The 16,399-nt window shown below is 36.1% G+C and overlaps 1 protein-coding gene across 1 annotated transcript; it reads left to right on the top strand.

The window, feature by feature from the left end:
- Positions 1–11,238: 11,238 nt before the first annotated feature.
- LOC123316831 lies at positions 11,239–14,955 on the top strand. Its single transcript, XM_044903079.1, has one exon. It carries the CDS (start codon positions 11,239–11,241, stop codon positions 14,953–14,955), a length of 3,717 nt encoding a protein of 1,238 aa, XP_044759014.1.
- The last annotated feature ends 1,444 nt before the right edge of the window (positions 14,956–16,399 follow it).

Genomic DNA, 16,399 nt, shown 5'->3' with positions numbered 1-16,399 from the left:
GAAAATCACTCGAGCAGGAGCCTAACGACAGTGTACATTTGGTGCTTGCCACGTATATTCCAGCTCCAGCCCTTGTCGTGGTTTTTGAACCATCAGTATACCATTTAAAGGTATTAACGTTTAAATTCTTGGTAGCGTTCTTCTCAATGTTTACTTTTTTAATCATAACATCACTAGGTAGGTTCGCTCACGAGATGTAGTTGTTTAGAGCGGACCAGGCTCTCTGACTTATTTGGTTCTCTCTTTACCTGTACCTTCCACAGATATTCTGAGAATGGCCTTATATGCAACCCTATATTTTACTAGATGTAGAGGAATGAGATCTGTGATGACCTCAAGTGCTCTAGTTGGGCACGTTCTTATAGCTCCATTGATGCACGCACAGGCAAGCTCTTGTACGTTGTCGAGTATTTTCCTCGTTCTCGTCTACCCTGCTTTAGCAAACCAGACTATACTGCACTTTCCTGACACATACAGTTGGACAAACCAAAAACTCTTCGACCCCCAATTTGTCGTGACAGATCTGCTCATTCTATTTAACTTTTAGTGTGATTATAATTATGTTTCGTCAGCATCGGTAGGTAGGCTGGTCGATCGGTCGTAGTACAAGAGATGATCCGAATGAGTAGCTCAGAAAACGTAGGTATCGAACTGGAAACAACAATTCCGAAGAATTGTCGTTCCAATAATGCGAGCTTGTCAAGAAGTCGAAACATCCAAATGAAATGTAGACAGGTTTCGGGATCATTGTGTTTCATCAGTATGGTGTAGCCCTTTATATACGTTTGGAGAAATTCTCATCACGATGCCCTATCGCCACACGAAGTACAGTGAAAATAGAGAACGCAGAACTCTAAGCGCCAACCGGGAAAGTCGAAAACCGGAAAACAGGAAACAACAATTCCGAGGAACTATCTATAATGCGAGCTAGTCATGAACGGGGATATTTCCGACGTGCATGGTTAGCACTGGAGTACTGCGTATTCAATTTTCAGTGTATTTCCCGGCAGAATGTGGTCTTGTGAAAGAACCCTCTTGACTCACCTGTGATCGCTTGACGAATTGTTGTACATTCGATGACTGCAGGTAGTAGTTGAAGGTTCAGTCTTTGCCGGACAGATGGGGATGCGTGATGAAAATTTCTCAAGACGTCACCTCGATTACGTTTAAGACTACATCATTCGGTTGGAATTATTCATCGCTACACTGAACTGATGAGGGACAATGATACCAAAATCGGTTTACAGTTGCGTAGAATTCAATCATTAGTAATATTTATAATATAAGAATTAAGGATTAATATATATTACTAACAGAACTAAAACAAGTTATCTATATGTGAAGAAAGATAATAGTCATAAAGAGAACCTAAAATACAAAAACTTTCAAAGAAAAATCAATTCACCACAAGGAACCAGTCACAAACACAGGTCACATTGGATCATCTTATCCAGGAGTCCCATAGGTTCATTTTATAGCTATTCATACTAGGGTCGTTTACTATATCTCTGGTCAGCGATGCGGCAGCTTGCCTACAGTTTTTGCACAGTGACTATTGCATTCAGTCTTTACACAGTGACTGCTGCATTTAAATGCAGCTTGCTGTACATTATTTGCACGTGAGTACTGCAACTATACATTAACTGTATAGTTCAGCGGGACATATACGGTCCATTTTGGGTACAGTTATTGGTTACTGCATTACCAACTCTGCATTTAAGTACTGCCACGCTGTACAGTTTTTGTACAGTGGCTGGATTTCAGTGTTTGCTGGTGGTAGCATATTCCATATGCGAAAACTTCTGTTGCTCAAAAATACTCCCTTCTCCTGGTCAAAAAGTGCTCTTTTACTGAGCTAGGAATCGTTTCTACTCAAGTGGTTATTATTTAGAGTAAAGTAAATAGACCTGATAAGTTCACTTCAAAAATGTATTCAAATCCATTAGTGGAAGCCGATTGTGTGCAATCAGAACTCAAGATACTGTATGGGATTCGAGTAAATCTCACCCAAAAATCCGTTGAGATTTGAGTTCAGGTTGTGAAGATGATGAATTTCAATAAATAGAACAGTCCGAGAAACGTTATTTCACCATGCATATTTTGATGCATGTCGTTAATTGAGAAATATTCGATAGTGCATGTCCCCGATTTTATAGCAACAGAAAGTTCAATTTGCTCGTTAGAATTCGAACATGGAACGTCGTGATTTTCAAAAATTCAGGAAAAGATAAGCCTGATTATGACGTACAGTAGTCGGCATTTAGTCGCTTGGATCGTGATCTTGGCCTGGATTCTTTGAATATGAGGTATCGACTAATTAATTCTCACCGTGGAATATTGAGGATCCTATTGCAATTGAGAAGGTGCAAGTTTCAGATTATTCGGCTTTAAACACAGGGAACAGGGAACGACCCCAACTGGCCTACCTGGTGTTATTTTGATGAATTTTTTAGTTGAAGTATATTTAACAAGTGTCAATAAAACAGTTGAAAACACTTAGAATATTTTCATTGCAATGTTCACTCGTGGGGCAGCAATATTCATTATTTTCATATCTAGTACCTTCAGTTATTATTATTAATATGCATTTCTTCTATAGCACACGTTGTATGGTGATATTTGTTTTGCAGGACTATCGGAGGAGCAGTATATAATTTCTTATTTCGATTCGATTGGCTTCACAAGGAGGGTAAAATAATCAATCTGAACGTTTGATGAAAAAATCCATAGAAATATGGGGAAAAATGGATGAGAAGAATATTGATGTGTGGTTAAATTTCTATATTATTCATCTATTATTTTTTTTCATTTATTAGTCATTATCATCAACAAGATGATATCCTACATTAAGAAATATTGAAAATATTCAACCACAAAAAACAGTGGGAAAAAGAGTTTGATGGTGTAAGAAATGTTATAAATTTCCCAATAACCAAAAATGGTGTCCTTCTACAGACATCGTTTGCATTTGCGTTGATTTAATTTATACGAAGGTAGATTGAAAAATTCTTAGCTTACTATAGAACCAAACAAAATTTCAATGTCAAAATATTTTATTACTCAACATATTCTCCTCTTAATTGGATACATTCATTACAGCGAACCTGCAACGTCTCTAGACTTTTCAAAAAAAAATTTCTTCTTGCTCTGCAAACCAGACCTCCACAGCTTCCATTTCCTCCTCGTTGGAAGAGAACTTACGATCTTTTAAACTTTTTTTAGTTGAGGAAAGAGTTGAGTCAGATGGAGCCAAATCTGGTGAATAAGAAGGGTGTTCTAGTAATTCAAACCCTAAATCACGAATTGTTTGCAAGGCAACATAAGATTTTTGTGTTGTCCTGCAAAAATAAAACAACTTTGGATAGCTTTTCGTGTCTTTTCTCTTTAATTTTTTCCCGTAGAGTGATCAGTAATGTCGAATAGTAATCTCCGGTGATTGTTCTACCCTTCTCCAAAAAAATCAATCGTGATTACTCCATGGCAATCCCAACAAACTGAAGCAAGAATTTTTCAGGCAGACTTTTGGACACGAAACTTCTTAGGTCTTGGAGAACCAGAGTGTCGCCATTCCATCGATTGTTGCTTTGTTTCTGGATCGTGATCATAGAAATGTACCCAAGTCTCATCCATAGTAACAATTCGGTTCAAGAAGTCTACATCGTTTTCAAATCGAGCACAGATCGAACGCTATGATTCTACCCTTGCACGCTTTTGGCCAACATTCGAACATTTGGGGTGTTCAGATATCCTTTTTTAGCCCAATTAGACGGTCTGATCAAATCATGTCATGAACTGCATCGATATTTTCGGGGACTGACACAGAAACTGGCCTTCTCGATCGTTCATAATCTTCAATGGAAAATTTACCTCTTTTGAAGCTTGCAGTCCAATGTTTCACTGTCGCAAACGAAGGACATTGATCACCAAGGGTATTAAGCATATCTTCGTAAATCTGTTTACCCCTTAACCCTTTTAAATACAGGTACAATTTTTCGATTTTCACAATTTCGGTGGACATTTTCTTTCTTTTAATTTATTGCGTAACTCTGGTTTACTTTTTTGACCTCAAACTTCACACCGACACTTCTAATGAGTTATCGTTATTTGCTATGGTAACGCAATATTATTTTTAATCATGGAACTGGTCTAGGCTAACTAAATATCAATACATCCTCGAATAATGCCAATTTTTGCGGATCTAAAACCATCTAGGCCTCTAAGGAAAACCTACCTCTGAATTCCAAAAACCGATAAGCTCAGCGACAAAAAATTATTGTCCATAAATTGTTTCGGCAATATAACTACCAATACACAATTATTACGATATATTTGATAAATATAATAATTCTTAAACTATTCGACTTTCATAATTTTGTACATGTGAAGAAATTAGCAATGGAATCAACATATAATCATTGTCGTTTTAGTAAGTATGTCTCTCCAAGAATGTCTTTTTATGGATGAAATCATAAAATGTAGCCCACATGGCTATGGAAAATTCTAACGAGTGTTTTTGCAGATGCAAAACCCTGATCGATTCCTTTTGAGGCATTATAACAAAATAATATTCGAGGTAATTGACTACATGTCTAGACAAACTAATCTAAAGTTTATCCCATTCACACTTTGAATAATTAAGACTTGTATTGGATGTTTCAGGTTTTAATGTACCTACATAAATCAATGGCAATACGGATCTCCTAGATAATCATTAACATATTGCTCTCAAGGGTTCACTTACTTTCCTGATGAGGAAAATATTTTTCAAAAACATGAATGGCATTTCAACTCAATAATCTAAACATCTCTTCCTGTCATACGCATATAGGATATAGGACTACAAATTAAGGTTAGAGATGTCTGTGTAATCTAAAATGTTTCAGAATGCTTTTCCGTTAAGTTTATGAAAAATGTTACTCTCTTCATATTTTACAGAATGAGAATTGTTATCTGACGGTTTTTCTCTCAATTCATTTAACGATTGAGTTCAATTATTGCACAATTAAGCAATATGAATAAACAACAGATTATGAATTCGGCCCGCTTTGCGGTTAAGATGTTTGTGGTTTGCAATATTAATCCTTTGAATAATTTGAAACTTCCTATTCCAAACGTCTACAAGCATATATTGAAAAAATAAAAGGACAGTTCTATTTGTGACGACTCTGTTAAGTACTTCCTTTTCTTTCATTACGGTAAAAGGTTTTATGAAAGGACCATTTGAAGCTATAGGTAGTGGAAACTAACCTGATAAATGTGATCATATATTTATAATTTTATGATAATCCCATTGTAAAAACTTGGTTTCCTACTATTATTATCAACAATCAATCAAGAAATGAGCAATTGATGCTGAATGTCAGAGTTCAGATGATGAATAAAATAACGCTAATTTCTCCAAAATAAGTTTTTTTTTAATACATGAAACACTACATGGACAAAATCTTATTGAATGAATCTTCTTTCAAGAATTACCATATATTTCTATCATATTCAGATTGTTAAATCGTAAATCTTCCATTATTCTTCCAATATATTTGACAAATAATTATCATTCAGCATCTAGAGATCAAATATTGAAGGTTATACAAATCTATTCTTATATCTTTGTTACAAAAATTCCTAGTAATAATTGAAGCGGTTTTGAGGAAATTCACATGATTCAATAAAAATCTTCAAAAGTCCATCCACAATGAAAGTACCTACATAAAACATTATCCGCAAAAACCACACAGCTATTCAATTGAAATCATGTCATGTCAGTGACAAACTGTCTAGCTGCGTGAAAAAATCTGGAAAAAACTCATTTACCCCACGTCACCAGATAATTTCAATGATGGCTGTATATCAAAACTGACACAATGTACAGGGTGGGCAAAATTGTAGCATGCAGTGGCAGTCAAAGATTTTTTTCAGTACCCCACTTCAGAGATGTAGTGCATTATAACTTTCATTTTTTTTTATATAAACCCTATCTTATTTTTACATATTCCAGTCTCACATGATTCGGAATATACAGGGTGTGGCGTAATGAATGAATAATATGGAGCCTGCGGGTAGAGGACTCTATGGCGGTTCAGAAAAATATATTTTACGTTAAGTAAAAGTGCCTTGGTTTTCGAGATATTGGAGATTTTCGAAAATTCAAGAGAATTACTCTCTTCGCCACTCGTTTTGCAGGCAAGACTTCACATGAAGGAATTTTTTCAAACTGTATTTTGAATAGTATTCCTGGATAGAGAATGTAATTCATTATTTTTGAGGTACATGAATAGTTCTTCCTGAAAAAAGATCTAATTCAACTTTTCCTTTTTGCTTATTTTTTTTTTCATAAGTTCAACCTAGCCTGTTGTGAAAAATAATATGGTTACCTGAGAGCCAATGCAAGAAAAAACATGCCCGTTTCATTGAGATTCCGAAATGGTATAACTCTCTGTATTTTCAGCATTTAATACAAAATAAATTCCTACTGCAATCAGTTGAGGCCAAGTTTAATGTAAACACTGTTTCTAAAATTTTTAGCAGCTAAAGCCCGTTTGTAACAGCCCAGAATTCTCTATCAAATTTTGGTTAGAAAACGGCAGAGATTATTTTGTATGCAACTTAACAGAGAATTCTACCGAAAGTGAGTATGTAACGGTAAAGAATTCACGGTGCATGAAATCTCGACTGAATTTTCTAGAGAATGATCGGTTGTTGCAAACGGGCTTTAAATGGGAAATGCAAGCAAAATAAAGCGATCATCTATAAGAAGGTATAGAGTACTGAAGCTCATGGTGGCCTCTTAGAGCATCTTTTGTGAAATTTAATTCAATGAAACGATACTCGTTTTAAAATTGTTGATATGCAATAAAGCTATGATTCATTAGAAAGTGTAGACTATAGAGTATGTATCAGAACTCATGGTAGCCAATTTAAACATCATTTGTGAAACTTTATTCAATGAAACGATATTTTAAAATTGTTATTTTGTCTCGTTTTCTTTTATTATTCAACCCCAACGTTGTGAAATCAATATTTTCAAATTAATTTCAAGTTATGAATTAAATTTCTGCATTTTTGTAACAAATGTCTTGACTCAATGTAGTAGGAATTAATTATTACCTTTTTTTCTTAATTACAAAAGTGCTAAAATTCACTTCGTTACTTGAAATTCGCTCAAAAACTATTAACTTTATAACTATTGGGCTTAGTAATGAAAGAATACGAGAGAAAAAAAAAATTAAATATCGTTTAATTGAATCGAGTTTTACAAAAAGTGTTCAAAGTGGGCATCAGGAGCTCTACTAGATGCTTTACAACTTCTTACGAATAATTGCTTTATTCTGCTTGCAAGTCTCATTTCAGTTGCCAAAAATTAAAGAAAAAGGCTTACATCAAACTCTGCCTTGACTCATTGTAATAGAAATTTATTTTGTATTTAATGCTGGAAATAGAGTGAGTTATACCATTTCAGAATTCCAGTGAAACAGGCATGTTTTCTCTTGCTTTGGCACTGAGGTTACCATATTATTTTTAACACCACGCTGGGTTGAACTAAGGAAAACAATAAGCAAAACAGAAAATTTGAGTTAGATCTTTTTTTTACGAAAAACTATTCACGCGCCCCAAAAATAATAATTTAAATTTTATAGCGCATCTACAGCTATCATCTATTTATCAGGAGTACTATCCAAAAAACAGTTTGAAAAAATTCCTTCATTTGGAGTCTTGCCTGCAAAACAAGTGGCGAAGGGTGTGATTTCCTTTACAGGCAGTTGTTACAATATTAATATCTGAATAAGATACCTATAGAAATCCACTAAAGGCAAAGCCTGTCTGTGGAGACATTTAATAAACAGACCCAATATAGAAGCATAAAGTTAATTATCATAGCATTATTGAAAATGACCTGCCAACTTAACAAAACTACTTTTTGAGTATTTTTATCGGGAGAAAAAATGAAAACACGTGAATATGGAGCTGAAATATGTATAATAAAAATAACATAGGGTTTATATTTAAAAAAATTAAAATTATCACTAATCACGGTGGTGGACTGAAAACTATCTTTGACTACGCCACTGCATTAAATTTTTCTTCATCCTTTCTTCAGTTAGTGAATTTCTGATGAAATGACTGCTGGACCGAAAGGGACCCCTATAATAAATTATAACATTTCCCAATTTTTTCGGAATATATCCATGTTGATGACATCTCAATTGAAAACTCGGAGTCAAATTTTTATTTAATTTGAGCACCCTCAACGAATGATTCATTTTCATTTATACAGGGTGACAATTTAAGAACTTGCCAGTCCAAATATGTCACGACAATGATGATTTCAGAGAAAATTCCGGAACAGGTCAATTTCTATTCGTAGGGGGACATATTTTGAGTAGAAATGTAAGCCGAAATCTCCTCAACCCTAGGTTGTCACCCCTAAATTCTCAATAGGGAATAGGGGGTGAGCTATACCACAATTGAAAGATCACTTGACCCTCTACATGAATACCATGGTTTGCAAATTTTCATTGAGTCCTTGAGGCTGACAATTTGAGAACTTGCCAGGCCAATTATGTCGGGACAAATTTGTTTTCAGAGAAAATGCCGTAACAGGTCAATTATTATTCGGAGGGGGACGTTGGGGGATGTTTCTAGCAGAATTGTAAGCCAAAATCTACTCAATCTTAGGTGTAGGGGTTGTCACCCCTAAATTCTCAATAGGGAATATAGGGTGAGCTATATCTCAATTGGAAGACAATAGTATCATGTAGAGGGACATATTGTCTTCCAATTGAGGTTTAGCTCACCCTCTATTCCCTATAAAGAATTTAGGGATGATAGCCCCTACACCTAGGTTTGAGGAGATTTCGGGTTACAAGTTTACTCAAAATATGTCCCCCTCCCTTTAAAAATTCACCTGTTCCGGCTTTTTCTTTGAAAACATCCTTGTCAAGACATAATTGGCCAGGCAAGTTTTCATATTGTCACCTCCTGTAACTACTTCAAGGAATCAATAAAATTTGCAAACCATAGTAAGGGAGACCGGGAATAGTTGACCAACTTTTAGCTAAAAGGCCCCTATTTTAATCCCTTTAGAGTATATTAATTTAAAAACGGGTTCAGTTTATAGATTGACTATAAAGCTTTGGAAAAAAGCGACAGAAAGCACGTTATTCATTATGGTATAGAGGGCAGGTCAGTTCTTGTATAATTGGAAAAACTAGTCAACCTACCCCATGCATGGGGTAATTAACTGGTGTAAGTTGACCTATGAAATTATAAGGGCCAAATCTATGAGGAAATAGGATGAAAGACACAAAAAGATTGGTGCATTGCTAATTTCTTTTTACTGAAATCAATAGGCAATTTTCTGTCACTTTCATTGAACAAAATAAACGTCAAATGAAAATGAACAATCCGACGTTTGAAAATAACGCAATTTGAGTAGGACCTACCTGAAGAAAAAACAAGGTAAACAAAGTAGTTATTAAGTATTCAGAACAAAACGAAGGAAATTTGCATAAAATTTAACTATTATGTCGTACATAAGTCTACCAGCCCCGAACAAACTTTAAAGTAACCACTTGCCAAAACCAAACCTCAAAAGTGTGAGGAAATCAAATGGAATTATACATACCGTCTGTTCCGATATTCCTGAACAGTACTGTCAGTATTTCAGAGACGATGCCTATTGGCCCAGTCGTTCGAGTTCTATTGTTATTCGATTGCTGGCCAGTAAAACCAGCAATATCGGAACAGGCCCATAAAAGAAAGAACATGAATCAAACATTCGATATAACTGCTTTGACGATCAATAACCACAAATAAATAGGCATTATTACAAATATCACTAGGACCAAAATAATTACCTACGTGTGTGGTTTTTCAATATTGAGTTCTTTCTCTGAAACTTTTTGCGTGCGCGATGCCGCGTTCCCGGGGACCAAGCAGCAGGAGGTGACGCACTTTTGCATAAAGTAAGTCAAGATGGGTGTGTTCTGTGCACTTTTGTGCCTCACTGGTTGGCTCAAGTCTATTGCGTCGGACGAGTTTTTGAGAGTTAGTCAACCTACCCCTATCGACAACCATCCCCGGTCTCCCCTACTCATGTAGAGGGACAATTGAGGTAAACCTCACCCCCTATTCCCTATTAAGAATTTACGGGTGATATCCCCTACACCTAGAGTTGAGGAGATTTTGGCTTACAATTCTGCTCAAAATATGTCCTCCTCCGGCTAAGAATTGACCTGCTCCAGAATTTTCTCTGAAAACATTCTTGTCGCGACATAATTGGCCTGGCAAGTTTTTAAATTGTCACCGTGTATAATAATGCAATTTTTACGGAAAATCTAGGTCTCGATGACAGCGACCGTAGTTGGGAAAAAATTATATAATATTTTTCTGTTGATGTCATTATTCTCTTGAAAATTATTATAGGTATATTCAGACGACCAGAGGACCTCATTTATTGCTTCGACGACGAACAGCAATCTTCTCTTGCTCACTACTCAATCCATAATAATCATATACCAGATATAATATTACGATTAAAAGTAATAGTTCCAAAAAACCCATTAATTTTTTTCTCGTGACCTAACCAAATTATATGCACATTAAGAGAACAATAAATCTGTAGACCAAAGAAATTCTCTGGGTTATCCGAATCTACGAGAAAACAACGTGATGATCTGTGATGAGCAACAATCACGTGAAATTATGTATTTAAAAAATCACTTTGTGGTCTCCGAATCATAGTCCGCATTAATGAGTCTTCATCAATACCATCATCATTCGGACAACGTTCTGTTGAACTTCATCTCGAGTAGTCATCAACATGTGATAAAACGCTGAATAAAAATATACTTTTCGTGGACAGACATGCTCTCGGCAACAGTGTGTAAATCAGATCTCAAATATTTTAATAGCTCTGGAAATTGATAAAGCTTTATTTCCTGAGTTATTAGATATTTATTAATTGAACAAGCGGAAGAGCTTATAGTTATCTCATACTTCAGAATACTATCTGTTGGAATTAAGAATCCCCCTACTTTGTTTTTCGAATATATGTTGATCGTCGAGTTGTCAGTGTGTAATGTTTTTGTTTTTTTGAGAAGAACTTGTCATAGTTGTCAAATACATATATTGAAATAAAAGTTGTTAATATAAGAAGTAGATTTGGCCCTCAATTCGAAAAGGTACACCCATATCTGATAGCTAGGGAACTATAGACTGAGGAAACATCAGTTCCAACATATGGCGACCGTGACAGGACCCTCTATTACAGGTATGGAAAAAACCAAGAAAGCCTTAGCTCTACAAAGAACAGCTTTTATAAGGATCTATGATAAGTTGAAAGAAGATTTCTCCAAAGAAAAATGCGATATCCTAGAAATACAGAGTAGCATCAAAGTCTTGGATGAAATAATGCTTCAAGTATCTGAGCTGAATCAACTCATGATTGATATAATGTTGGATGCAGGAGAAGAAGAAGCGAATATGAATGCAGAAGTGGAATTGATGAATACGATGAGTTCTCAATATCACAAGATAAAATGTAGTTTCGATAAGTTAATATGTCAAAGCAGTGTCTCCAAGAAATCAGAATCCAGAAGCAAATTGAAGATTCCCAAACTTCAATTCAGACAGTTTGGTGCTGAAACGAAAGATTGGCTTGGATTTTGGAATCAATTCAGCAGAATTGATGAAGATTCTGATATAGAAGAGGAGGATAAACTACAATATTTAGTTCAAGCTACCACACCAGGCTCTCGAGCTAGACAAATTGTGGAAAGTTACCCTGCTTCTAAAGGTAACTATGTTAAAGCAGTGGATAGTTTGAAACAAAGATTTGGAAGAGAAGATTTGTTAATAGAAGTTTATGTCCGAGAACTTCTCAAGGTAGTTTTGATGAATCTGAATACCAAAAATAAACTATCAACATTTTTTGACAAAATTGAATCACAATTGAGAGCATTAGAAAGTCTGTTTGTAAAATCAGATACCTGCGCTGCGATGCTATACCCTTTGGTTGAATCATGCCTAGGAGAAGATTTAATACGAGCATGGCATAGAAGTCAGTTCTATTCATCAGAGTGCAGTTTGAAGAAGCGTCTTGATGCTCTCATGAATTTTCTGAGAGAAGAAGTGATGAACGAAGACAGAATTCATCTCGCGGTGTCCAGTTTCAAAGACAGACGAAAGCCTGAAGATAGGAGCATACGTACTAGTTCTAATGTACCCACTGCTTCTGAATTGTACAACAAAGGAGTTCCACGATGTGTGTTTTGCAAAAATTCACATTCAACTGATCAATGTAAGGAAGTGTTGAAACTCAGTTTTGCAGAAAGGAAACAGAAATTGTCAGAAAATGCTTGTTGCCACCTATGCACCAAATTTGGTCATATAGCTCGAAGATGCCGCTCTCGAGAAAAATGCCACAGATGTCAAGGTAGACATTGTGTTATTATGTGTCCCAAAAACGATGTCGAGTCATCATCGAGTTCTAATGATAGGAATTTGAAACAGCCAAACTTAAAAATTGATGAACACAGTCTGTCCAACCACACTTTTCCCGAAATTTTTTTGCAAACCATAGTAGTAGAACTGAGGAGGGACAAAGAATGTCGCGGAGTAAGACTCTTGATCGATACTGGATCCCACAAGTCATATATTACAAGAAAAATTGCCGAAGAGATGGGGTACCCTCCAGTTCGAGAAGAACAGCTAGTACATTCACTTTTTGGAGGAACACAAACTGAATCTGTGAGTCATAGATGCTTCAGAATTTCTCTTCAAAGTCTTACTGAAGACTACTGTTGCAACTTCGAAGTTTTGGATCAACCATTGATTTGCAACCACATAAGCTCAGTGAAAAAGGGACCTTGGCTGGATGAACTGAAACAAATGGGAGAAGAAATTACTGATACTACAGATGGGCCAATTGATGTTTTGGTTGGTGCCGACATAGCCGGAAAACTTTTTTCCAGACGTAAACAATATTTGGATTGTGGACTTGTAGCGGTTCATACATTACTAGGTTGGACACTCATGGGAAAACTGAAATCAGAATACTCATCTAAGACATCCCTTCTTGTAACTTCAATGTTTTCGAAAAATGTGTCCATATGTGACTTATGGAACCTAGATGTCCTTGGTATTCAAGCTCCTGAAAATTCTGAATCACAACGGGAACAAGAAAAACTTGTTATGGAACATTTTCTAACAACAGTTAAACGAAGAGATGACAGGCGATATGAAGTGTGTATGCCTTGGATTGAAGGTCATCCCCCTTTATCATCCAACTTCGATTTATCCTATAAAAGACTCCTTCACACTGTGAAAAAGTTGAAAAAGGATAATTTCTATAACGTCTACGATAGCGTCTTCGACAATTGGTTAGCTGAAGGAGTTATAGAATGTTCGTCAGAAAATGAACCTCTTGAAACATCATCTCAGTCTGGTCATTTTTTACCTCATCATCCAGTATATAAGCCCAGTAGTACCACAACACCTGTACGTCCAGTTTCTGATGCTTCGTCAGGAGCAAAGAATCAACCATCTTTGAATCAGTGCCTTGAGAAAGGAATCAACCTCATTGAATTAATTCCATCTATGATTCTACGTTTCCGCTTGGATAAGATAGGAATCACAGCTGATATAAGAAAGGCATTTCTTCAGATTGGATTACAAGAAAACGATAGAAACTTTCTGAAGTTTCTTTGGTATGATAAAAACGGAAAAATAAAAATTTATAGACATGCCCGTGTCGTATTTGGAGTAACTTGCAGTCCTTTTCTATTGGGAGCAGTCCTCGAATTTCATCTGCAGGAAACTCTAAGAGAATCAATTCATGAAGAAAACTCCTATAGTCCCGAAGTTATTTCGAAATTATTGAAGTCATTTTACGTTGACAATATTCTTATAAGTGTACAAAACGAAGAAGCTCTCAACCAATTTATTGAACAGTCAACTAAAATTCTGGCTGATGGAAAGTTCGAGTTGAGAGGGTGGGAGCATTCTTTGCCAGAAAATGTCGAAGTCGAAGCAAAAAGTAACATCCTTGGACTCATCTGGAATCGTAAATTGGACACCTTAGAACTTTCTCTAGAATGGTTTGATAAAATGGATGTAGGACTGATAACTAAACGAACTATATTATCTGCAGCACACAAACTGTTTGATCCAATTGGTTTCTCATGTCCAGTGACACTGATCCCAAAAATTTTGCTCCAAAGGACTTGGTCTACGAAATTGGGATGGGATTTGGAAGTTGATGAAGTAGTTCAAGAATTATTCCTGAAGTGGTTACAAGAACTACCCTATTTGACATCCGTTAAGATTCCTCGGTGGATATCTTTAGATTCCACTATATTGACCACTCAATCTGTACATGTTTTCTGTGATGCAAGTGCAGATGCCTATGCAGCTTGTATTTTTCTCAGAACAGAAACTGGTGATGGTCAAGTGGTTTTGAGATTAATCGAAGGAAAATCTAGAGTAGCACCTATTAAAAAATTAACCATACCACGTCTCGAACTTTTGGCTGCAACAATTGGAGTGAGAATATTTCGAAATTTCCAGACAAACTATGAAATCAACCTTCAAGCATTTTTTTGGTCAGACTCCTCAACTGTTTTATCTTGGATCAAAAGGAAAGAAAATTGGAAACCATTCATCTGGAACCGTGTTGAAGAAATAAAACGTTTTTCTAAACCTATAGACTGGTACCATGTTCCTGGTGATATGAATCCTGCAGATCTTCCATCACAAGGATGTTCTGCTAAATCACTAGCTGATGGAAGATGGTGGGAGGGTCCAAAATGGTTGTGTGATCCAATTTCCCAATGGCCTAGTCAGAATTTTGATAGTAATGAAGAGGAACAGTTATCAAAAAGATCGTTAACTAGAGATCCGGTAGTTAGAACGAGATCAGGAAGACCTGTAAAAGTTCCTGAAAGATTTGGACATTGATTGTGTCATTACTTCGATGTATGAATGACACAAGGTGGGAGTGTGTTGGAATTAAGAATCCCCCTACTTTGTTTTTCGAATATATGTTGATCGTCGAGTTGTCAGTGTGTAATGTTTTTGTTTTTTTGAGAAGAACTTGTCATAGTTGTCAAATACATATATTGAAATAAAAGTTGTTAATATAAGAAGTAGATTTGGCCCTCAATTCGAAAAGGTACACCCATATCTGATAGCTAGGGAACTATAGACTGAGGAAACATCAGTTCCAACACTATCTGTCGAAAAAATACGTTTTCTGTTATTGAAGTATGGAACGAAATACTATACAGGCTGAGTTAATGACTCGTACAAATATTTCAACAGTAGATTCTTAAGGTCAAAAGAAATCCTCTATTTTCTTCGCCTTTTTTCGGAATCAGTTCGGTTTAAAAGATACAGGCTGTTGAAAAACCATAAGAAATAGTAATTCACGTGTCAAGTCCAGAAAATAGGGTTTTTTTGAACGAATTGACAAAATTCTTGGACGAGCCGTAGGCTCCTTCCTGAGATACAGGAAGATCAAATGAGAGTCTCAAAATTGAAATACAAAAATGCCAAAAATTCAACATTTCGGATATGAGGCACCCTTAGAACACTCCATTAAACTTATTTTTTCCTTACAAATCGATATGTGGGTAAAAAAAATTGTGTTTCCATTCGAAAAAAATCGATTTTTGGCCTCCTTTTGTATTTCAACTTTGATCTTCCTGTATATCACCATACCAACAACAACGCTAGAATAAAGCATAATGGTTCTACAACCGACCATTTCTTAACCAACTCTGGAATAAAAGGAATAAAACAAGGCTGCTTGTTAGCGCCTTTACTGTTCAATATTTTTCCCATAGCTGTCACGATAATTGCTTACATGAGTATGCATGTAAGAGCTGTTGGAATAAGATTCAGATTTGATGGAGGCCTGTTTAACCTGAAACGTCTCAGAGCAAACACCCGTACAAACTTTATCACGGAACTTCAATATGCAGACGACTGCGCACTTATCGCTAGCAACTCAGAGGATCTACAGATAATGTTGGACACATAATATAAACACATATACGAAACTTTAGGCCTTAGTCTCAATATTGACAAAACCAAAATTCTGGTAAGTCCACCAGAAAGCCTTCAAACAGATATCAGCCTGAAGGATGAAACTCTAGAACAGGTCGAGCAGTTCAAATACTTGGGAGCTTCATAAATACTAGGACCAACTTGGACGCGGAAATACACAACCGTACCAATTCAGCATCTCGGGCATTCTGGAAGCTAAAGGACAAAGTGTTTCAAAATCACGACCTTAATCTGAAGACAGCTGTTTACAAAGCAGTGGTCCTCCCAACGCTTCTTTACGGAAGCGAGAGCTGGACGCCCTACTGCAGGGCGACATATTAAACAGCTTGAACAA

This window comes from Coccinella septempunctata, chromosome 7, assembly GCF_907165205.1.
Source record: "Coccinella septempunctata chromosome 7, icCocSept1.1, whole genome shotgun sequence".
NCBI classification, from domain to species: Eukaryota; Metazoa; Arthropoda; class Insecta; order Coleoptera; family Coccinellidae; genus Coccinella; species Coccinella septempunctata.
Note: the sequence above shows the minus strand (reverse complement) of the source record. Positions and strands in the feature narration are given on the sequence as shown.